The sequence below is a fragment of the Humulus lupulus genome, chromosome 8, assembly GCF_963169125.1.
Source record: "Humulus lupulus chromosome 8, drHumLupu1.1, whole genome shotgun sequence".
Classification (NCBI taxonomy): domain Eukaryota; kingdom Viridiplantae; phylum Streptophyta; class Magnoliopsida; order Rosales; family Cannabaceae; genus Humulus; species Humulus lupulus.
In genome coordinates, this window is record NC_084800.1 from 140,106,881 (window position 1) to 140,127,521 (window position 20,641).

Genomic DNA, 20,641 nt, shown 5'->3' on the forward strand with positions numbered 1-20,641 from the left:
TCTGGCGCGAAAAGCAGTCTTCGGTATATCTTCCTCCTTGACCCTCAGCTGATGATAACCAGATCGAAGGTCTATCTTACAGAATACCCTTTTACCTTGCATTTAATCAAACAGATCATCTACCTTGCATTTGAATTCAATTTTTGAAACATGTTCTAGGTTATCTCATATTAATTTATTTCATATTAGATCTACATAAAAATAAATAAATATTATGCATAAGTTTTCCCAACAAGAACAACAAAAGTGGTAGTCGAAGCAAGCACATTGACATAAAGTACCTAACCATGAGAGAACGTGTTAAAGAAAATAAAGTGGTCATTCAACACATTAGCACTGAATTGATGATTGCTGATCCTATGACGAAAGACTTGCCACCTCATAAATTCAAGGATCATGTAGTGAACATGGGACTTGGTTCCCTTATATAAATTTATTGTACAAACTGAAGTTATTATTAATGAAACTCTTATTTTGATGTTTCCTCATATTTATGAGATTCTTAATTTTATTTGAGAAAATTTTATCTTCATAGGACCTGAATAATCGTAGGGTTTATTCGTTTAAGTACATAGTCATATAAAGTACATTGTTATGTAATAAATATATTGTCATACATGGAAGATAATACTCGCCATAAAAGAGGACCTATCACCATGATTCATATGATTATTATCTAACAGGGATAATCGTCGGACTTAAGTAATACACTAATTTAAAAGTTGACAAAGTGAGAGATTGTTAGAATATTTATTTGTATGGTATATAAAATCAATTTGTTACAACTAATTGATTTAACATATCAAAGTCAATATTTTATTTATCGACAAATATTCTAATTAATGGTTAACAATATTTGTTACCCAATTTTGTTTGTTACCCGATTTTGCATATCCTAACTGATTGAGAAAATATCCCAATCTATGGCAGAGACTCTAATGGAATGTCTCACTCTATAAATATAAAGTACTGGTTCTCAAGCTCACTGCTCAATTTTCTATCTTTCAGTAACTCTATCTAAAAGAGTTAGTGAAAGCTTAGAAGCATGTGTACTCGTTCTAATTTATCTTCCTTTTCTTTTGTAGATCGAGATTGTCAATAGCAATGGCTGGAGGTATACCTATTCGATCATCTCTTCATATATGTTTAACCTATATATTAATTTCGCCTACATGTATAGAATTGTTGATATGCAAATATTTCATTTAATCTAACATTTAGAAGAACTTGTAAAAATATAAATAAAAAATATATTTTTTGAAGAGAAAAATCAAAATATATTTCGTTGCTAAAGGGATATTTTATAATAAAACACGATTTTCAATGGAAAACATCCTTCCAAATAAGAGTTAAGTAATAAAAAAAATTAATTTTAGTCATTAGATTAATTTGATTTAATTATATTTTTCTATGTGTAAAAATCTATGTACAAATATGTGTACAATCTAATTGTCTAGTATATTAATTTGGCACTTTTTGGAATATATTTTATTTGAAATATTGCATCCAATTTAATTTGTGTTGCAATTTAAATTTGATTCAATCTAATATATAAAAATACGAATTGAATTGTTTTTTTTTCTCTCAAACCTTAGACTGATATTTCTCATCAAATTTATCCAAAACCCAATATTTCACGTTTAAAAAAAAATTCAAATATTATTAATATAAAATATAAATAAAGTTTCATAATATTGTTTTATATATTCCTTTGAAAATATTGATGTATAATTATATAAATTACGTATGGATTGTTTTTTTTTCTTTTTCTTTTTTGCAGCAAAGTATGGATTGGTTTTGATAGTGTATTAAATTTACAGAAGTTCATATTTTAAAATTTCATTCTAATCCTATCGGCATAAGTGGATAGATCTTGAGCACCAGCAATATGTGTTAAAAATCTCAATTATTTATTTTCATAGGTTACAAAATTATAAATTATCATATTAAAAACACAAGATAATTATAATGATTTATTTATTTGATAAAACATAAATGAAGAAAAAAAAAGAAAAGAAAGTAAACTCAATATGTATATTTTAAGGAACCATTAGAAAGACATTGCAATCTAAAGAGACTTTGATAGTAAATTATTTTGAGTGTTTGTGATAATATTTGCTTTTACTTTTAAACATTAGGGGCATTAAAAGTTAAACATAATTAATTTTTTTTAATTCTCGGTTAGGATAATTTATTTAAAATAATTATTCAAATCACAAAAAAAAAATGAATAACTTTATATTCTGATAAAATAAATAAGTATAGGAGATATATATATTTTATTAAACCTAAAATAATTTCTTTTATTTTCCCAAAAAGCATTCCTAACAAATTGGTAATACTCAATTTTTAAGGAAAAATCTTTCAAACATATAAAACACTCTTAAAATTTTTAAGCTCAAATGCACTCATGGTTACTTGCTTTTTTTTTAATTAGAAATTTTTTCTTTATCATCATGGTTAGTATATAGTTTGGGATGGCAAAACAAAAAGGCATAATAAAACAAGCAACAATATTTCCAGTCCATTATATTAGAATTGTATGTATATGTGTGTAAATAAAGGTAAGCAATTGGAAGGGTGATATAAATATATCATGGGATTATGAATGAGATGGGAGTAGATAAATATTATTATTATTATTATATATAAGAAAGGTAAAAAGGGTTATGTTATGTTTATGATATGTTATGGTGCAAAGGTGAATCAATTTGGAAGAAAGAGAGAAAAGATTTACATTTATCCAGCACCAGCACCAGCACCAGCACCAGCAGCAGTACGTACGTACGAGACTAGTGGAAACATAGGGGAAAGGGACACGTGGATGTGTGGTGGCCAAGTGAAAGGGCCCCGTTTGCTGACCCGATATTCTGTATCAAAATGGATGGCCTCAACTACCTCTTCGTAAAACGCGACCGAATTTCGTTTCCAGCCTTGCACACGTGGAGACCAAACTCACCACAACCTCATTTCAACACCACCCAATAGTCCAATGCCAACTCAGCAATTGTTTGTTATATTTGATTTTACCATTTTCTCCCTCCCCTCAAGCTCCAGCCCTTCACCTTCACCTGCCTTCTTTCCCCTCAACACTAACCGAGGATTGAAGAAGATATTCCAGAAAAAGACATTGGTACTACTGCCATTGCTAATACCATTTTTTATGAATACATTTTCGCTATTTTAATAATAATAATAATAATGGAGACATTTAATCTTCTTAAGGCAAAGTAAAAGAGGCCATAAAAGGCATTGCCTTTCTTCTTTCTTTTCTCTGGTCCTTTTTATACTGCAACTCTAGGCCAATTTGGTTCAGCCGATCTCAGCCTCTGGTAAGCTTCTTTCTCTTTTTTCTCTAACTCTTCAATGGAAATAATCTTTAGCAAAACATCTGTGGCAATATGTTTCACTTATTTACGATTATCATAGATATGTTTATTTATTTTTCTAGTTTTTGTTTGTTGTGTTGTGTTGTGTTGTGTTGTGTTGTTCAGCTGGTTGTTAATGGAAAAGTCCCTTTGATTATCTCCCAAAAATCTCCTTTTTCTATCCCCACCCTGTAAATCTTGAGTCCAAACTTTGAGTTTGATCTGCACAATGTAATCATATCATGATCTATGGAAACTCTTTGGTATGTGAGTTTTTGAATCGATTTAATTGAAAACCTTCTGTTAATGTTTCACTTGGACTGAACTCTCTGCAGATATATCACCAGAAGAGTACAGTGTTTGATTGGCTGGAGAAAGGATCAGCACAGAAAAAAAAAATCAGAGCAGGATTGATATCCATGAAGCAACACAAGAAGAAAGGTAAACCGAAAAAGAGTTTCTTCAACCATTAGTCTTGAACAATAATATCACACCCACTTAAAGTGATTTATTGAGAGAAGGCTCTATTCTTTTTAAGGGTTTATCACCTTCTATATAGTAGACTTGTAGTACTACTAAGACAGCCGTTGGCATATACTCCTTAAATATAAATACAGGCCCATATATTCAATCATAAAAGTTCTGTAACTATCTACTGCAAAGGCACCACATCTGGCATCAAGGAACCTAATTGCTCCTGTTAGGAAATTGGTTCAGGTTCGTAATTTATGCCTTTTCCCTTGTTTTCATTCATCCCCTTTCTAATAAATTGTCCTCGAATTCGCGGTCTTTGCTCTGCCAGTTTTTTTCTACTCTGATATCTCACCTGAGAAAGTAACAAAAGCTTCAGGCAACCAATATGAAACTGTAAGGGAAACAGATCAACTATGTATTTTTCAGGGAAACCAAAAACATATTTTCATACTAATAGGATCCCAAAGATGATGGATTGAATGCGTAGTGTTGTAAATGAAATTTCCTCCTTTAGACTCCTATGTCTGTGTGTTTGATTTGATTTAAATATCAAATGTTTCTATGTCAATTATCAATTTTTTCCATGATCTACTTCTTAGAGAAAATAAGGGGATGATTTGGTACATATCTGGTTCTACTAAACATTAAGAAAATGTTCTGATTACCTTTTTCTCAAAGCACCTTTCTTGCCTCTTCTGGCGGAATCTTTTTAGAGCAGCTTCTCTTTGTGCAAATCGATTTACATCCGATTCACTTCCTTCAATGGTTTTCCCTCTTCCAGTAACCACACTATCACTTTCTGTCTTTTTCCCTCTGGAGTTTGAAGCAGTGGTGCTTCTCTTTTGTCCATTGCTACCATGGTTACTTCCTGAGCCACTCCTGTTGAGACTCTGATTACTAATATTGCCTTCCATGGGTGCTCTCAACACATTGGATGAACCACACTGGGAGGCATCTGCTGCCATAATTTTTAAAACAACTCAACACCGATGAATAGCTGTTATGAAGTGGCATGTTATGCATTTGACGGTGATTGTTTAAACTAATCAACCTTCTGGTAAGTTCCCTTTGCTTGGGTCTTAATTGACTAAACTATTTAAGCATCATATTTGAGTATTTACCTTGAATAATAGGCTGAAGGGAAGTTTGGCCATTGTGTACTTGTTGGAAACCAGAGCAAGATTGGAGTTTGATTGTGGATTTGGTTGTAGGCCTCTCTGCAAAAGCCACTTGTTTGGTAAAAGCGTTATTCGTAGTGGATCCCATGTCGTTATTGTTACTACTACCATTGGAACCCTGGTTGGGAGGTGTGCCATTTGAATCAGATTGCAAATTTGGTGTTGATTCTGTTTTCGCTGCGTCTGAGCTATTATCAAGAGGAGAACAACTGCCTATGTTCCCCGTTGGAGCCTGATTTGCAGTTGAAGCAGAATTATACCTGCATGGTAATGGGACTTAGTTTGATTCTTAAATTTAGAATTAAATTGTGGTTGAACATGTATATATCAACATATAACATTTCTTTACCTTGAAAAAGCTGAAATATCTGAATGTCTCAAAACATTTCGATCGTGTGCGCTAGTTCCTGTATCTTGGATATCTCTTGGCCTCTTTAAAATGAGCTCAAAGAAAGGTGTTTCCTTGTTCTCATGGTTGGCATTATCTCTCATGCAGGCAACCTTGGAGAGTTCGTTTGGGATGTCAAGAATTCCACTTTCCATGTGAGGATCAATACTATTAGTGGAGACACCCATTAGATCAACAGCTTGGGTCTTTTCTGCATTTGGTTCTTCATTGTTGAGGTCTAGTTCTCCTTTCTCCAGTTCCTGATCATCTTTCTTTGAGTTAAGTTCAGAACATTTGTCTTTATTAGTGCCTTCCATGTTGGTCTGCCCTTTTTCACCTGTGTCTTCAAGAAGTGAATTCGGAAGGCTTGGTAATCCGATCTTCAAGTCTTTTCCCATGACTTTTTTGTCTAAACAATTTAAAGAAATACCTTAGACAATGAGGGAGAATGGAGGAAAGTACAAAAAGATGTTAGGAAAAGATGCCTACCTAGCTCATCATTAAGTGGACGAGGTGCTATTGTTGCATTTTCTGGTACCCAGTTGTTGCCAAATGCTTCTTGCCTTGGATGATTGACCTGTTGATTAGTGCTATCAGGAAGGTCAGCAAACTGCTCCCATGACACTGCTTGAGGGCTGTCAACATCTGCTCTCTTTGTCCAAGAGCTCTGCAAAAGCTCAACAGTAAGTTTTCATTCTCTTTCTTGTTTTCTTGTCTTGCTAATTATCATTCCTTCTCCAGTTAAATATACATAAAAGCTCTTACATGGATATGTCTCCACCAAGATCAAATGAGCATTATGCAAAGATGGTAAATATGTTTGATGTTGTGTCACCGATGATGGTGTAATTATGGGTGCTGTGATAGATAAATTCCAAACTAGGTTTGTGGAAATTAACATTTTGCTAATATTTAAGCATAAGACATAAAACTTCTTGTGAAAACTAACATTTTGCTAATATTTCCGTAATACACAAGACATAAAACTTCATTCGTACAAAGAAAAAAAAAGACCCTTACATGAAATTTAATTAAATACCTGTGTTCCACTGTCACTTTCATTCCTGAAATTTAGACCAATGCTGTCAGTATCATCCCCGTCATTGCTACCACTGTTGTTGTCTGAATGTTCCACAGTTCTTGACTTTAAGGGTTTTTCAATCCATATACCACTTTCACTCCCACTACCACTAGACTGATGAAAATATGAAAAATTAATGCACAACTCAAACAAATTTCTGTATTTATTGAGGTGTTATGTCAATTAAGTGATATTTGAATTACATAAAACGTATTTTATATTAAGTTATACTAATTTAGGATATACAAAACTTTCTTAGCTTATATTTGGTTGAAGGACACTCCAAGCAAAGATTGGGGCCTTTCTTATACTTTTGGTATAGTTCGAAAATAAGAAACCTGAACCTCAACGTGAATTGGAACATGATATAATTAAACAAATAGATTATAACTCACTATGTGGCATTTTCTCCAAACATGTTGCCAAAGGTTTTTAAGCTCATTCTTTCGAATAGGCTTCACTAAAAAGTCGACTGCACCCTTTGATAAACACTTAAAGACCATACTCCTAGAATCATGAGAAGACATCACTGCAAAAAAAAACAAACTCACCAAGTGTATCAGTTAAAAGTATCAACTACAAAAAAGATACTAGGGAAAAATATATTATGTTAACATAGAAAATAATGTAAAGGAAATACACTCACTAATTACAGGAATGTCCTTGCAAGATTTTGCGCTCATGATCTTGCCTAGAAGACCAATACCAGATAAACAGGGCATGACCACCTCAGTCAAAACGAGATCAACATCTGTCACAAGATCTTCTAAGACTTTCCAAGCTTGTCTACCATTTTCTACTGCTGTTACTGCCAATGAGAATAAATTGAATAATTGTTAGTTTATTGAGGGAAACAACAAAATTCTATTCTTGACTTTTAGGATGTAAAATAAATCAAATCTTTTAACTAACATTTATGTAGTAATTTACTAAGCAGTTTGCATTTGAAGTAAAAACGATCAACTATGATAATTAAATAAAATCACAATATTCAAAGAGTTTATCATAACATGAACACAAGTATGAAAATTGATAACAAAGAAAGCATCACAAGAAATATTTATTGAACTGAAAGTCCATTTATCATAGCTAGAAAATAAGATGTCAACAAGTCTGGACCAATATGTTTTTTCTTTTGGACAATATCATACTTAAACTTAGCACTGAGGAGGTACAAAAACTCAAAATTAAGACCATCCTCATCATATTCCAATTTCTAACAAAGTTATCTTTAGAAGGTACACATAAACTTACCCTATAAACATATGAACTAAGTAACCCACCAGAGTCTTGATCTACTTTCCATAGAAACCTAATCGTGGTTGGATCATAAGGTTATAGCTACAAGTATCCTCAAGAATGGTTCTTGGTCAAAATCTAAACTAGCTTAAGAAATCGTGCTAGACCCTTCTTCAACACTACCACATGTGGAATAAGTGACCTTTTGATATAAAATTAAGGTAGTTCTTTAGAAGGTTTTGCCTCTTATTTTAGGCAATGAAATATGAAAAAGGGAGGTTATAGCTTTTCAAATAGAATTCAGAAACTGTTTTCTAGAGGAGTTTAATGGAGCAGAGGTGATAAATCCAATCGTTACGGATAAACAAAAAGGGCTAATTAGAGAGTACATGATAACTTTGAACTGTATCTCTGAATATATATTCGAGACTTTAGTTTCTGTGCCATGTAAGCTATACAAAAATTTTAATTAACCCAAAGTTTCTTCTGAGCCCTGTGTGTGTTAACTAAAAAACAATTTCAGAAGCTATCAGCAACAGATTGTGGGTCATTTATTCTATTGATCAAATCCCTTTCCTTACCCCATCCATTATGAAAATGAATATGTATGAAATGAATTATGTATAGAGGTATAGTACATATATTTTAAAGATTGCATGTTCTCCAGCACTTTCCCAGAGCTATCAGGCACTGTGCAGTGAAGATATTGCATAAAGTTAGCCATTAGTATGCTCATTCTTTCCAGTACCAAAACTGAAGTTTCATGAATGAAAAGACTACCAACTTCCCATTAGACTATAACTATGAACAAAGAACAGCACAAATAAATACTTGAAGCACCAGAGTATAGGTAATATTAGGGACTGCTGTGAAAATGTAGTGCTTTTTTTTCCAGCCAAACAGACAATAAAAAAAGAAAAGAAAACTAAATGGAAGAAAATCTAGCTTACTAGTTTCCAATATTCTTAATAGAAACTCAGAAAAAGAGCACTGCCACAATATCAGGAGATCAGTCTAGAAATGTGTAATTAGTAGATGGTGGTAAATAACATTTTAGAAATAAATAGATGGCTAGACAACTCTACTTATATTAAACTAAAAAAAAGACAGTTCTTTTACAATAATAGTATTGCTATGCTCCTCTTTCTAACCTATGTTAATGACAACAATTATTAGATCATATATATTATTACACGTAGTGGACCAAATACACATGGTTTCCTTTCATATCATATAACATGAAGTTTAATCATAAGACCTACAGTTTTTACTTCAAAAGTCAACTATGTCAATATTCAAACATCAGGCCACTAACATAGAGAACTACATATACTTCAGAATCAGAGAACTACATGATCACTTCATGTTGCTGAAATGTACTGACCTTCGTAGCCACAATTTCGTAGTAGGGCACTGACAATATGGCGAGTTGAGTCGTCATTTTCCACCAATAAAACCTTTAGAGACCTGAAAGCTAGGAACCTCTCCCAGCGAACCAAATGCCCTTGAGGCTGTTGCTGAGACCTCCGCTGGCCAGAATGGCTCTGCTCCAGGACCTGTACTGTTCCAATCTCCCCATTGCTAACATGTTGCGTATCCTCATTAATCCTAGATTCATGTTCCTCTGAAAGCCCTTGGCATTCTCTCGTAACCCTGTCCCTTCTTTCCTTTTTCCCATCTTGAATACGGTGATTCAGCTCGGCTAGCTCATCATTGGTTACGGGAGCTTTATTATTCATCTGAACCATTTTCATCAACCAGATTCAATAAGATCAATGATGAGAAGGGTAATGGATAGAGCTGGTGAGAAGGCTAATCCACAAGAGTTCTTGCACATCCCATTGTGACAAAAATACAGGCTCAAAGAAAAGAGAACCCCTTCACAGGTCCTGTACAAAAGACAAATATATTTCTATAAAAAATCAATAAGAATAAAGATAATATATATGTTCGGATGAAACTCCATAGGCAATAGCATAAAATGAGCAAAAGTTAAATTAGACAGAACAAATAACAGAGAAATAAATTGTTATGAGCGTGATCTTTTCTATTCCAATATCTCTACTGCTTTCCTGCTATGAATCTAGATTGCAATAGAAAGTTTACAACAGGTGAAACGGATAAATTTGACCGTAGCAGTTTTAGATGCATATAACAGTATAATTAAAACCTAGCTTGTTAAATAAGAATAAAAGAAGTCTTAAACATAAAGTTCAAAGAAAACTCTCTCTTGATAAAAAGATAATAACAGCATCATGAAACTGAGCATATACCATACTCATGAATCTTCAAACAGTTAACAAGTGTATACAACTTTAATCATACATATTCAACTCAATTGAAACTAATAGGGTTTGCTAATATGATGAGAAATAGGTTCTTTGGTAGAATTCAGAACACATAATTTCAAAGGTCATTTTCCTTTTCATTTCTCACAATTTGAAATGAAGACGTAAAAAAAAATTCAATTAACCAAGATAATCCTATAAATTAATTTTTATGTATATTTATAAAATACATGCAAACAGTCTAGGGTGGGATGAGAAGGAAAACCAAATAATTCAGTGAAATTACAAATATACTACATATATATTTTCAATTTTCCGTGAATGAGTGAGTTGTACTCGGAAAAACTAAACTCTGAATCAAACAATCCAATACTCTCTCATTATAAGATGTTTCTCGTGTATTCCTTACAAATTTTCGTAGCAGCCAAACAAAAGAAGAAGAAACTAAAAGGAAAAAAAAAATCAACATTGAGCAACAAGTTGCTACTTTATACAAAGTGAGAATACCTCTCTCTCAAAACTTCATTCGAACTTGGATGATAATCGGCAATGGTGGAATAAAGTTCAAAAGTTAGAAACCAGAGGTTTTTTTTTGCCTAAGAGATTTAAATTTTTTTTAAAATATTTTTTTTTCTGAAGACTTGAGAAATCTCAGTAAGTTTTGTAACATTTTTTTTTCAAATTATATTTATAAAAAAAATGAAAAGAAAAATTATTGGTAGAGAAAGAAGGAAGGTTGGAAAGGTGAATGAAGCGATGGATATATGATATATCAAAGAAAGATATTAGAATTGTCCCTACAAAGTTCTAAATGGGAGCGAATAAAGGTTGCCACGTCGGACGACACGTAGGAGGAAAATGTTCTAGTGCGCTCTAATATCTATAGCTGGGCTGTGAATTGTTTACCGCGGATCCAGAAGCGATCCAGTAGATCCGCTTATCGACACGTGGCCTTCTCTCTGATGAGTAAAAGGTTTCCCAAAGGAAGTGGCTGCAAATTCTTTCTATTTTCGAAGCCAAAGTTCTTTTTATTGGGACTTTCGCTTTTCCATCCACAACCACAGCAACTACTTTTGTTCTTCCATACCCATTAGTAATAATATAATTTCCTCACCATTAAATTTAGATCATGGATTGGTAAAAAAAAAAAAGCCTCAATAAATTATGTCTTTTTTAAGGAAATTATCCTTTACATTTTAAATGTATGACATGTGGCTTTTTATTTAAATATTCTATATTAGTAATATTTATATGTTAAATATTAAAATAAAATAGTATAAAAGAAAATGGAAAAGATAGAATATTTAGTATTTTCTTTTTTAGGTTTAATATACGCTTAGTTAGACTGGAGATTTTTTTTTCTTTCTTTTTGCAAGAGCTACATGTTCATTCTATATATACATATATTTTTCAAATGAGTTTTGAAGAGTTATTTATTATTATTTTTTAAAAAAATGTGTTTTTTTAAAAGAAAAATAAAATACAGAAAAATTATGGGGTTTATTTGTTAGATTTATGAAAAGAAAAAAAAACTCAAGCAGACTATTATTAGTTCTTAGAATGACTTTGTTAATTACTATACTAAGGATTATAGTAATGGGTGTTTAGTAATGGGTGTTTGGTACGGGGTTTGATTTGATAAAAATGAGAATATCAAATTTAATTCATGTTTAGTAAAATTATTTTTAAGAGTTTGGGGGTTTGTGTTTCCAAGTAAATTTAATATTTTAAATTTATTTGAGAATAATCTTAACTCTTTTAAATAGTTGAGTTTCACATTTCTTTAATCTAAATTCTCTTTAACTCTACTCCACAAACCCAAACATGCTAAACACCCCCTAAGTTTTTTTTAGTTACTATTTGTTCTTTATGAAAATAAACTTTCAAAATCTCTCTAAATCGGTTAGATTAACTTATAAAAAAAATTGAATTTATAATCAATTTTATTCTGAGAGATTTTCTAAAATGTATTTTTCAAAGACTATTTGGTTAGTAATATATTTTATTAGGATTTTTAGTAGTGGCGATCTAAGATCATTCTATTCAGGTTAAATATTAAAGAATTACATGTTAAAATTAAATAAAATTATTTTTTTGCCATTTTCTAAATCCTATAGTAATTTAATTGATTTAAAAATAAAAAAGTATGTTAAATATCTATTTTAATTAAAATACGAAAAAAAAAGCAAAAATAGAGAGAAGGATCTTGCGGGAAGAAGAAATAAGGACAAAGAAAAAAAATTTAGTTTTAGAATTTAATTTATTTTTATTTTTATACAAATTTATTTTAATTTCGGCGCCTGTTTTTTTTGAATACGCGATCGACTCGTATGTTTTGTTAAATGACAATTCAGATCATGTGTTTAACAAAATAGATCAAAATAGTACTTTAGACCCGATTTCTCGATTTCGGTCAAAATATTTTCAATTATAATATCAATTCTCGGGTCGTTAGTGACGCGATGGGTTAGAGAAGTGGAGAAAGTGCTTGAGGAACTGAGAATGAAAGATTATATTTGAATTTTTTTTTATCAAAATTGGGTATAAGATACTATTTTGATTCATTTTGTAAAACACATAGTTTGAATTGTTATTTAACAAAACACAAATGTCGATCGCGTATTTGGAAAAAATATAAGAGTCAAGCTAGTATTTTTCTCATTTTAAAAATATTATAAGGTTTAAAAAAATTACAAAAAATATATTTTTTAAATTATTTTAATGTTTTGGTACTTTTACACGAAAATAAAAAATAATTCTTTTTGGCATTTAACTAAGTAAATACAATTTATATATTTTAACTGTTAATTTTCTGGTCAAAAGTTACAGTTAACTGTTGGAATGTATGAAATACAATTAAAAATAATATTTTTGGTTATGTAGCTATAAGTAAATGCAAAATTTAAGTATTTTAATTGCCATTTTCGTTTTAACGAGTTATTAAAAAATCCTTTATAAGAATGAGTAAAATGTATATACATTCAATGGCCAATTAGGCTTATACGAGGTTCACCCATAATTTCAAGTTTTTGTATTTATCAATAGGACAATTTAGTTTTTGCATTTGACTTATTTAATTCATACATTGAATAATCATATTGAACGAATATACAATATATTAAAGGAGTTAATTTTTTTTTCTTTTCCTATTGCATTTGGATTGAGGGACCATAACATAACATATGATAACACAGGGATAGTTTTGTTGTAGTGCTTAAAAAAAGACAACCAATATTAGCACGATTTGTTTTTATTATCGGATATATTGTAATTATTTAGAGTATTCTACACATTTTAAATTGTTTTAAAATAATTTATTATTTTCCACGCGCATAATAAAATTAGTTACGCGAAGAATAATATGTTTTGAACTTAGTTTTTGATACTATAAATTATTTAAAATTTTCTGAAAATTTGCAAGAAGCTTTAAATAACTACAAAATACATAATCATAAAAAAATTGCGTCAAAATCTATTCACAAATCGGGAATACTGATGAGACTCTTTTTGAACCCCAACAACATATTTTCTCTATATACATACTATAATAATAGAAAGATGGATAACACGGAAGACATTTTTTAAAATGTCCATTTTGTCCTAGATTTTTATTTAACCTTTTTCCTTTTATTATTTAATATAATATTATTTTTCTTTAAGATTAATTTATTAATTTTACATTTTTTTTGTTTTGCCATTTTTTCTATACGTCTCAAAACAAATAATTTTAAAAGATATTTTATTATTGAATTTTGTCTTATTAATAATAAAATTCAGAGTTTAAGTATTTCTTAATACTATTTATTAATTTTTTTCCCCAAAAAAATATTAGTTAGCAAAGTTATTTATTAATGTCATAATTTAAAAAATACTATTATATTCAACAAATATATAAAAATATATATTAAACTTAACTTTAATTAAAATTATTTAAATAATATTATATTACTTTCATATTAATTATAAACAATTAATTTACCCCTTTTAACATTATTGATAAAAATTTTAAAGAAGACAAAATAAAATGTCTCTTAATTATGAAAATGGTTCTATATTCTATAATGAAAAAATATTTTATATTTATAATAATTAATATTTAAGATAAATATTTTTTTTCTCATATTCTTTTTTTTTTTAATTTTTTAATAATAAAAATTATGTTTGCTTCAAACTAGTATATATCTATATATATATATATATATAAATTCATTGAGATGAAGATAAAGTTGACAATATATTTTTTTTGACAAAATAATAAGTTGACTAGTAACTGTTGTGTCCTATTTTTTTTGGGTGACCTGCCTAAGCAAATGCTATTTGGATTTTTTTTAATTATTTTTAAGAGTTAGAGAACATTAACAACAATAGTAATTCATTGATTGTGTTATTTTATGATAATGATTATATTATTATCATTACTAACGAGTGACAAGAACTAGTAGAGAAACATAATGGGAAGAAGGCAATTATCAATAAGATTTATCAAGATTATAGACTATGCATGTTGTTGGTATAATATATGAAATGAAATCCTTAATAATATGATTCCATAAATTTGTCATGACAGACATAGAAAAGATATTCAACTCTATAGTAATGTTGATTAATAATTTAAAAAAAGAAGCTGATAGATAGAATTATGAGCATTAATTGGAGGAATATGCTTCTTGTCGATAAGTAAGAAAAAATTGAATTCTCACTTGGTTGTCCTTGTGCCTTGTCACTAGTGAAATCAATGGTTTCACAAATTTTAATATATTATTTGTAATTTTTTAAAAGAAGAAACTTAACATTATTTATGTTATCATGTTTTTAAGAAACTACCAAAACAGATGTCTACCGTCATATAATTGTGGTATTGGAAACCATTAATAAAGCTCGGCTCATAACAATGCCTGTCTCTTAAGAAGCCTTTTCAAGAGGCCATGTAAAGAAATTACAAGCTTTTTTTTTTGGGTGCTCAACAACAGTAAACCTTTTCATATTTCCTATATATATAATGTAAGTGTCATACTTTCTTTTGTTTGTATTTTAGCAATATTATGATTCATATGTTGTTTTGCTAGTTGTATCTGGAAGCTCGATATAGCCATATCATCTTTTTGTTATTTACGTGACATGTATTAAAGTTTCTGTTATGGTTAATTGACTTTATTTTGTTTTGTGGTTTTCATACTGTGTTAATAATTCTTAACGGTTTTCTGTTATAATGAGATCTATGAAAATATTTGTGTGGTCTTGATTCGGTGAGTCAGTGATAACTATTATTGATCTCTTTGTGAGAAATTTAACTCTGTTAGGGTTTGTATTTTGGCTTCTTTGTGGTTTGTTGTTTTGACAGGTTGAAGAATTTTGAGCTTCGAAGAATGTTCATTTATGGCAGACAGTAGTGCTTTTCAGATGAAATATTGAAAGAAGATCAGATTTGTGAAAGTTCAAGTAAGAAGACTTGAAGTATTCAATCTAAAGAAATTTGCAAGAGAGACAATTATAAAATATTTTCTTGTTGCTAATGTAAAATTAGAGATACTTTGTAGAACTTGTATTTTTTTATCTCAGTAGATTCTTTTTCAGGACTAAGTCCCAAAAATTAGCCATTACTTTGTGCAGTGGTAAACCTTCTAAAAAATTATTTTATGGGATTCTTTTTACAAGTTCTTTAATCTTTCATTGAATCTTGACTAATAAAAGTGTGCTAAATAGGACTTTCGAAGATATTAAAACATCATCAAAACAAGTACTTAAAAGTTGTATGCTTCATTTTCTCTATTCGAATAGTTTATCATATTATTCTTTTAAAGCAGTTATTATTTTTAGGAAAAATATATATCAATGAACATGCGTTAAGTAATCTTTCAAATATATTATGTGTGGATAGTTTAATGGACTGAGATTTATTGTTCAACGTTTGCGCTATTGATTTTTTAATTATAAGTTAATATAATTTATTCTTTCAAAAAAAAGTTATTATAATTTATTTTGATGTGATATTGTTTAATTATGGGATATATGGATGAGACAGTAAAAAAATAAAATATATATAAGGAAAGGTTGTGTATACTCTTTTTTTTAGGTACTGGTAGCTGTTTTTTCTATTTTTTTTACATTGAAAAGTTGTAATCTCAATTTTTATTAGACGGTGTACATAGAAATTATTTAGGACATTCTGTTTTATGAAATTTTGAATAATTTAGGTCGTCAAAATCTAGATTTAAACAGTCTCTTGCATGCGTGTGTTTTTTTACATGTGTGAAAATAGACTATTTAAAACTTGTGATTTTGAATTACTAAATTATACAGAATTTCTTAAAAAATTTGTAGAATGTCATAAATAACTTGTTATACCCATTTTTGGAATGTCGCTACCCATCATCCTAGAACATGCGTAAAGCCCAATCACTTTTTACTTTGCCTAATTAGTGGGTCAAGCCCAATAACTTAAGGTTAGTGCTGAACTACTATAAAATTCCATCTCTATCCATTATTTATGGGCACTAGAAGCATCTCATATACTTTATTTAACTCTCACAAATCTTCTCCATATTATTCTTTGGGTGTTGGACGAGTTACCGAAAAAACGAGCCAACAATTTGGTGCTTTCATTGAAAGCTGAACACAAGGAAAGAGATATTGGAGTCCCTGAAATTCACCACTGCGACTAGCTTTCCCAAACCATCTATGTTGGGAAATATCTCAGACATATCGCTGTAGCAGCTGGCAGATTGGCTCATCAGCTCCCCCACATTGGCGAATAATCGCAATTATGAACATCTAAGGTAGGTCGGATATGGGAACCCATTCCCAAAGGTGTGCTCAGGTACTGGAACCTGCCTAAGGCAAGATGTGGAATGTTTGAAGGGAGGAGTTAACCTAGATCATTCATATTGTTCGGTTCCTTGAGGTCCTCGAAACCTTGAGCATTCATATTGCTTGGTTCCTAGAGATCCTCGGAACCTTGAGCATTCATTTTGCTCGGCTCGTCGAGATCCTCGAAACCTTGAGCATTCATTTGGCTTGGTTCCTAGAGTTCTTCGGAACCTTTGAGCATTCATATTTCTCGGTTCCTTGAGGTCCTCAGAACCAAGAGCATTCATATTTCTTGATTCATCGAGATCCTTGGAACCTGGAGCATTCATTTTGCTCGGTTCCTTGAAGTCCTCAGAACCTGGAGCATTCATATTGCTCGGTTCCTCGAGATCCTTGGAACCTTGAGCATTAATTTTGCTTGGTTCCTAGAGTTCCTCGGAACCTTGAGCATTCATTTTACTAGGTTCCTTGAGGTCCTCGAACCATGGAGCATTCATATTGCTCGGTTCCTCGGAACTTGGAGCATTCATATTGCCCAGTTCCTCGAGATCCTCAGAAATTCATTTTGCTTGGTTCCTAGAGTTCCTCGAAAACTTTGAGAATTCATATTGCTCTGTTATTTGGGGTCCTCGGAACCTGGATCATTCATATTACTCGGTTCCTTGAGATCCTCGGAACCTTGAGCATTCATTTTTCTCAGTTCCTCGAGATCCTCGAAACCATGAGCATTCATTTGCCTTGGTTCATAGAGTTCCTAAGAACCTTCGAGCATTCTTATTGCTCAGTTCCTCGAGGTCCTCGGAACCTGGAGCATTCAATTGCTTGGTTCCTCGAGATCCTCAGAACCTTGAGCATTCATTTTGGTCGGTTCCTCGAGATCCTCGAAACCTTGAGCATTCATTTGGCTTTGTTCCTAGACTTCCTCGGAACCTTTGAGCATTCATATTGCTCGGTTCCTTGAGGTCCTTAGAACCTAGAGGTTCCTTGAGATCCTTGGAACCTGGAGCCTTCATTTTTCTCGGTTCCTTGAGGTCCTCAAAACCTGGAACATTCATATTGCTCGGTTCCTTGAGAACCTCGGAACCTTGAGCATCAATTTTGCTTGGTCCCTAGAGTTCCTCAGTATCTTGAGCATTCTTTTTGCTTTCCTTGAGGTCCTCGGGACCTAGAGCATTCATACTGCTCGGTTCCTCGAGATCCTCAGAAATTCATTTTTCTTGGTTCCTAGAGTTCCTCGGAACCTTTGATAATTCAAATTTCTCGGTTCCTTGAGGTCGTCGAAACCTGGAGCATTCATATTGCTTGGTTCCTCGAGATCCTCGGAACCTTGAGCATTCATTTTGCTTAGTTACTTGAGATCCTCAGACCCTTGAGCATTCATTTGCCTTGCTTCCTATAGTTTCTTAGAACCTTTGAGCATTCATATTGCTTGGTTCCTTGAGGTCCTCGGAACTTTGAGCATTCATATTGCTTGGTTCCTTGAGGTCCTCGGAACCTGGAGCATTCATATTTCTTGGTTCTCGAGATCCTTGGAACCTTGAGCATTTATTTTGCTTGGTTCCTAGAGTTCCTCAGAACCTTGAGCATTCATTTTGCTTGGTTCCGTGAGGTCATCGGAACCTGGAGCATTCATATTGCTCGGTTCCTCAAGATCCTTGGAAATTCATTTTTCTTGGTTCCTAGAGTTCCTCAATACCTTTGAGAATTCATATTGCCCAATTCCTTGAGGTCCTCGAAACGTGGAGAATTCATATTGCTCGGTTCCTCGAGATCCTCAGAACCTTGAGCATTCATTTTGCTCGGTTCCTCGAGATTCTCGAAAACTTGAGAATTCATTTGGCTTGGTTCCTAGAGTTCCTCTAAACCTTTGAGCATTCATATTGCTCGGTTCCTCGAGGTCCTCGGAACCTAGAGCATTTATTTTGTTTGGTTCCTAGAGGTCCTCAGAACCTTGAGCATTCATTTTGCTTGGTTCTTTGAGGTCCTCGGAACCCTAAGCATTCATTTTTCTTGGTTCCTAGAGGCACTCGGAACCTGGAGCATTCATATTGTGACAGTCAGAATCCTGTGATCCGTAAGGAGAAAGATCGGGTAAGCTGTGAAATCCCACACCGCCTGGGGAAGGTCAAGTGTGATGATTCTAAGACTGTGTAGGTATGGGCCTACACAGTTGAAGAGGGCTTAAATGGATTGATGGGTACTACCTATATCAACAAGATGCATCTTCTTTTTTGTAGCCCATCACTTGAGAACTCCAAAGTTAAGCATGCTTGACCTGGGGTAATCTAGGGATGGGTGACCTCTTGGGAAGTTTTGTAGGGCCAGTCGTCATTCCAGAAAGCAGCCATAGTGACGTGGGGCGTCACACATATTGCTCGGTTCCTCTAGATCCTTGTAAATTCATTTTGCTTGGTTCCTAGAGATTCTCGTAACCTTTGAGAATTCATATTACTCGATTCCTTGAGGTCCTCGGAACCTGGAGTATTCATATTTCTTGGTTCCTTGAGATCCTCGGAACCTTGGGCATTCATTTTGCTCGGTTCCTCGAGATCCTCGAAACCTTGAGCTTTCATTTGGCTTGGTTCCTAGAGTTCCTCAGAACCTTTGAGCATTCATATTGCTCGGTTCCTCGAGGTCCTTGAAACCTGCATCATTCATTTTGCTTTGTTCCTAGAGGTCTTCAGAACCTTGAGCATTCATTTTGCTTGGTTCTTTGAGGTCCTCAGAACCCTGAGCATTCATTTTTCTTGGTTCCTAGAGGTCCTAAAAACCTGAAGCATTCATATTGTTCGATTCCTCGATATCCTCGAAAATTCATTTTCCTTGTTTCCTAGAGTTTCTTGGAACCTTTGAGAATTCATATTGCTCAGTTCCTTGAGGTCCTTTGAACCTGGAGCATTCATATTGCTTGGTTCCTCAAGATCCTCGTAACCTTGAGCATTCATTTTACTCGGTTCCTCGAGATCCTCAGAACCTTGAGCATTCATTTGGCTTGGTTCCTAGAGTTCCTCGACACCTTTGAGCATTCATATTGCTCTGTTATTTGAGGTCATCGACACTTGGAGCTTTCATATTGCTCGGTTCCTTGAGATCCCCGGAACATGGATCATTCATTTTGCTTGGTTTCTAGAGGTCCTCAGAACCTTGAACATTCATATTGCTTGGTTCCTTGAGATCCTCGGAACCTGGAGCATTCATTTTGCTTCGTTCCTAAAGGTCCTCAGAACCTTGAACATTCATTTTGCTTGGTTCCTTGAGGTCCTCGGAACCCTAAGCATTCATTTTGCTTAGCTCCTAGAGGTCCTCGGAACATGGAGCATTCATATTGCTCGGTTCCTCGAGATCCTCGAAACCTTGAGCATTCATTTGGCTTGGTTCCTAGAGTTCCTCGGAACCTTGAGCATTCATTTTACTAAGTTCCTTGAGGTCCTCGAACCATGGAGCATTCATATTGCTCGGTTCCTCGAGATCCTCAGAACCTATGAGCATTCATATTGCTCGGTTCCTTGAGGTCCTTGGAACCTGGATCATTCATAATGCTCGGTTCCTCGAGATCCTCGGAACCTTGAGCATTAATTTGCATTTATATTAATATAATTATTATGTATGTAATCTCATATTATATATGCTTATAATAATGATATTTTATAATATTTGAATTTATATTAGTATAATTGATAAATATCTATTTTTACGTTAGTTTTAAAAATATATTCCGTTAAATATTTAGAATATTATGTTAAAGTTAACAAAAACAAACTGTTAATTTCGTTATCTACACACTTATTATATAGAAGAGATATACAATATGATTTTTA

General features: G+C 32.5%; 1 protein-coding gene and 1 long non-coding RNA gene across 10 annotated transcripts; one reads left to right on the forward strand and one right to left on the reverse strand.

Annotated features, from left to right (window-relative positions):
- The first annotated feature begins 3,031 nt into the window (after positions 1 to 3,031).
- Positions 3,032 to 15,587, forward strand: LOC133798512 (uncharacterized). 8 transcript variants are annotated; one of them, XR_009875911.1, is made up of 5 exons: positions 3,032 to 3,332; positions 3,704 to 4,899; positions 4,976 to 5,287; positions 5,517 to 6,091; positions 14,834 to 15,587. It is a non-coding gene; the product is annotated as an uncharacterized LOC133798512 (long non-coding RNA). The 8 variants fall into 8 exon arrangements; XR_009875909.1 differs by lacking the exon at positions 14,834 to 15,587 and adding an exon at positions 7,145 to 11,262; XR_009875910.1 differs by lacking the exon at positions 14,834 to 15,587 and adding an exon at positions 9,067 to 11,262.
- On the reverse strand, positions 3,806 to 9,482 carry LOC133798511 (two-component response regulator-like PRR37). 2 transcript variants are annotated; one of them, XM_062236829.1, is made up of 9 exons: positions 9,113 to 9,482; positions 7,136 to 7,297; positions 6,885 to 7,018; positions 6,448 to 6,603; positions 5,898 to 6,075; positions 5,370 to 5,817; positions 4,964 to 5,280; positions 4,508 to 4,797; positions 3,806 to 4,194 (listed from the first exon to the last, which is right to left on the reverse strand). In XM_062236829.1, the coding sequence occupies exons 1-9, from the start codon at positions 9,480 to 9,482 to the stop codon at positions 4,069 to 4,071; spliced, it is 2,181 nt and encodes a 726-aa protein (XP_062092813.1). In that variant the 3' UTR covers positions 3,806 to 4,068. The 2 variants fall into 2 exon arrangements, with proteins under 2 accessions (XP_062092813.1, XP_062092812.1); XM_062236828.1 differs by having other exon boundaries at positions 4,508 to 4,800.
- Positions 15,588 to 20,641: the final 5,054 nt, after the last annotated feature.

Excerpts from the sequence above, each read along its gene's own strand:
- LOC133798511 (XM_062236828.1), bottom strand. The coding sequence starts at position 9,482 with ATGAAAATGGTTCAGATGAATAATAAAGCTCCCGTAACCAATGATGAG. Across the intron at positions 6,076-6,447 it reads AAAGTGACAGTGGAACACAG|AGCTCTTGGACAAAGAGAGC; the intron begins GTATTTAATTAA and ends GAGCTTTTGCAG. Across the intron at positions 5,818-5,897 it reads TCCACTTAATGATGAGCTAG|ACAAAAAAGTCATGGGAAAA; the intron begins GTAGGCATCTTT and ends TAAATTGTTTAG.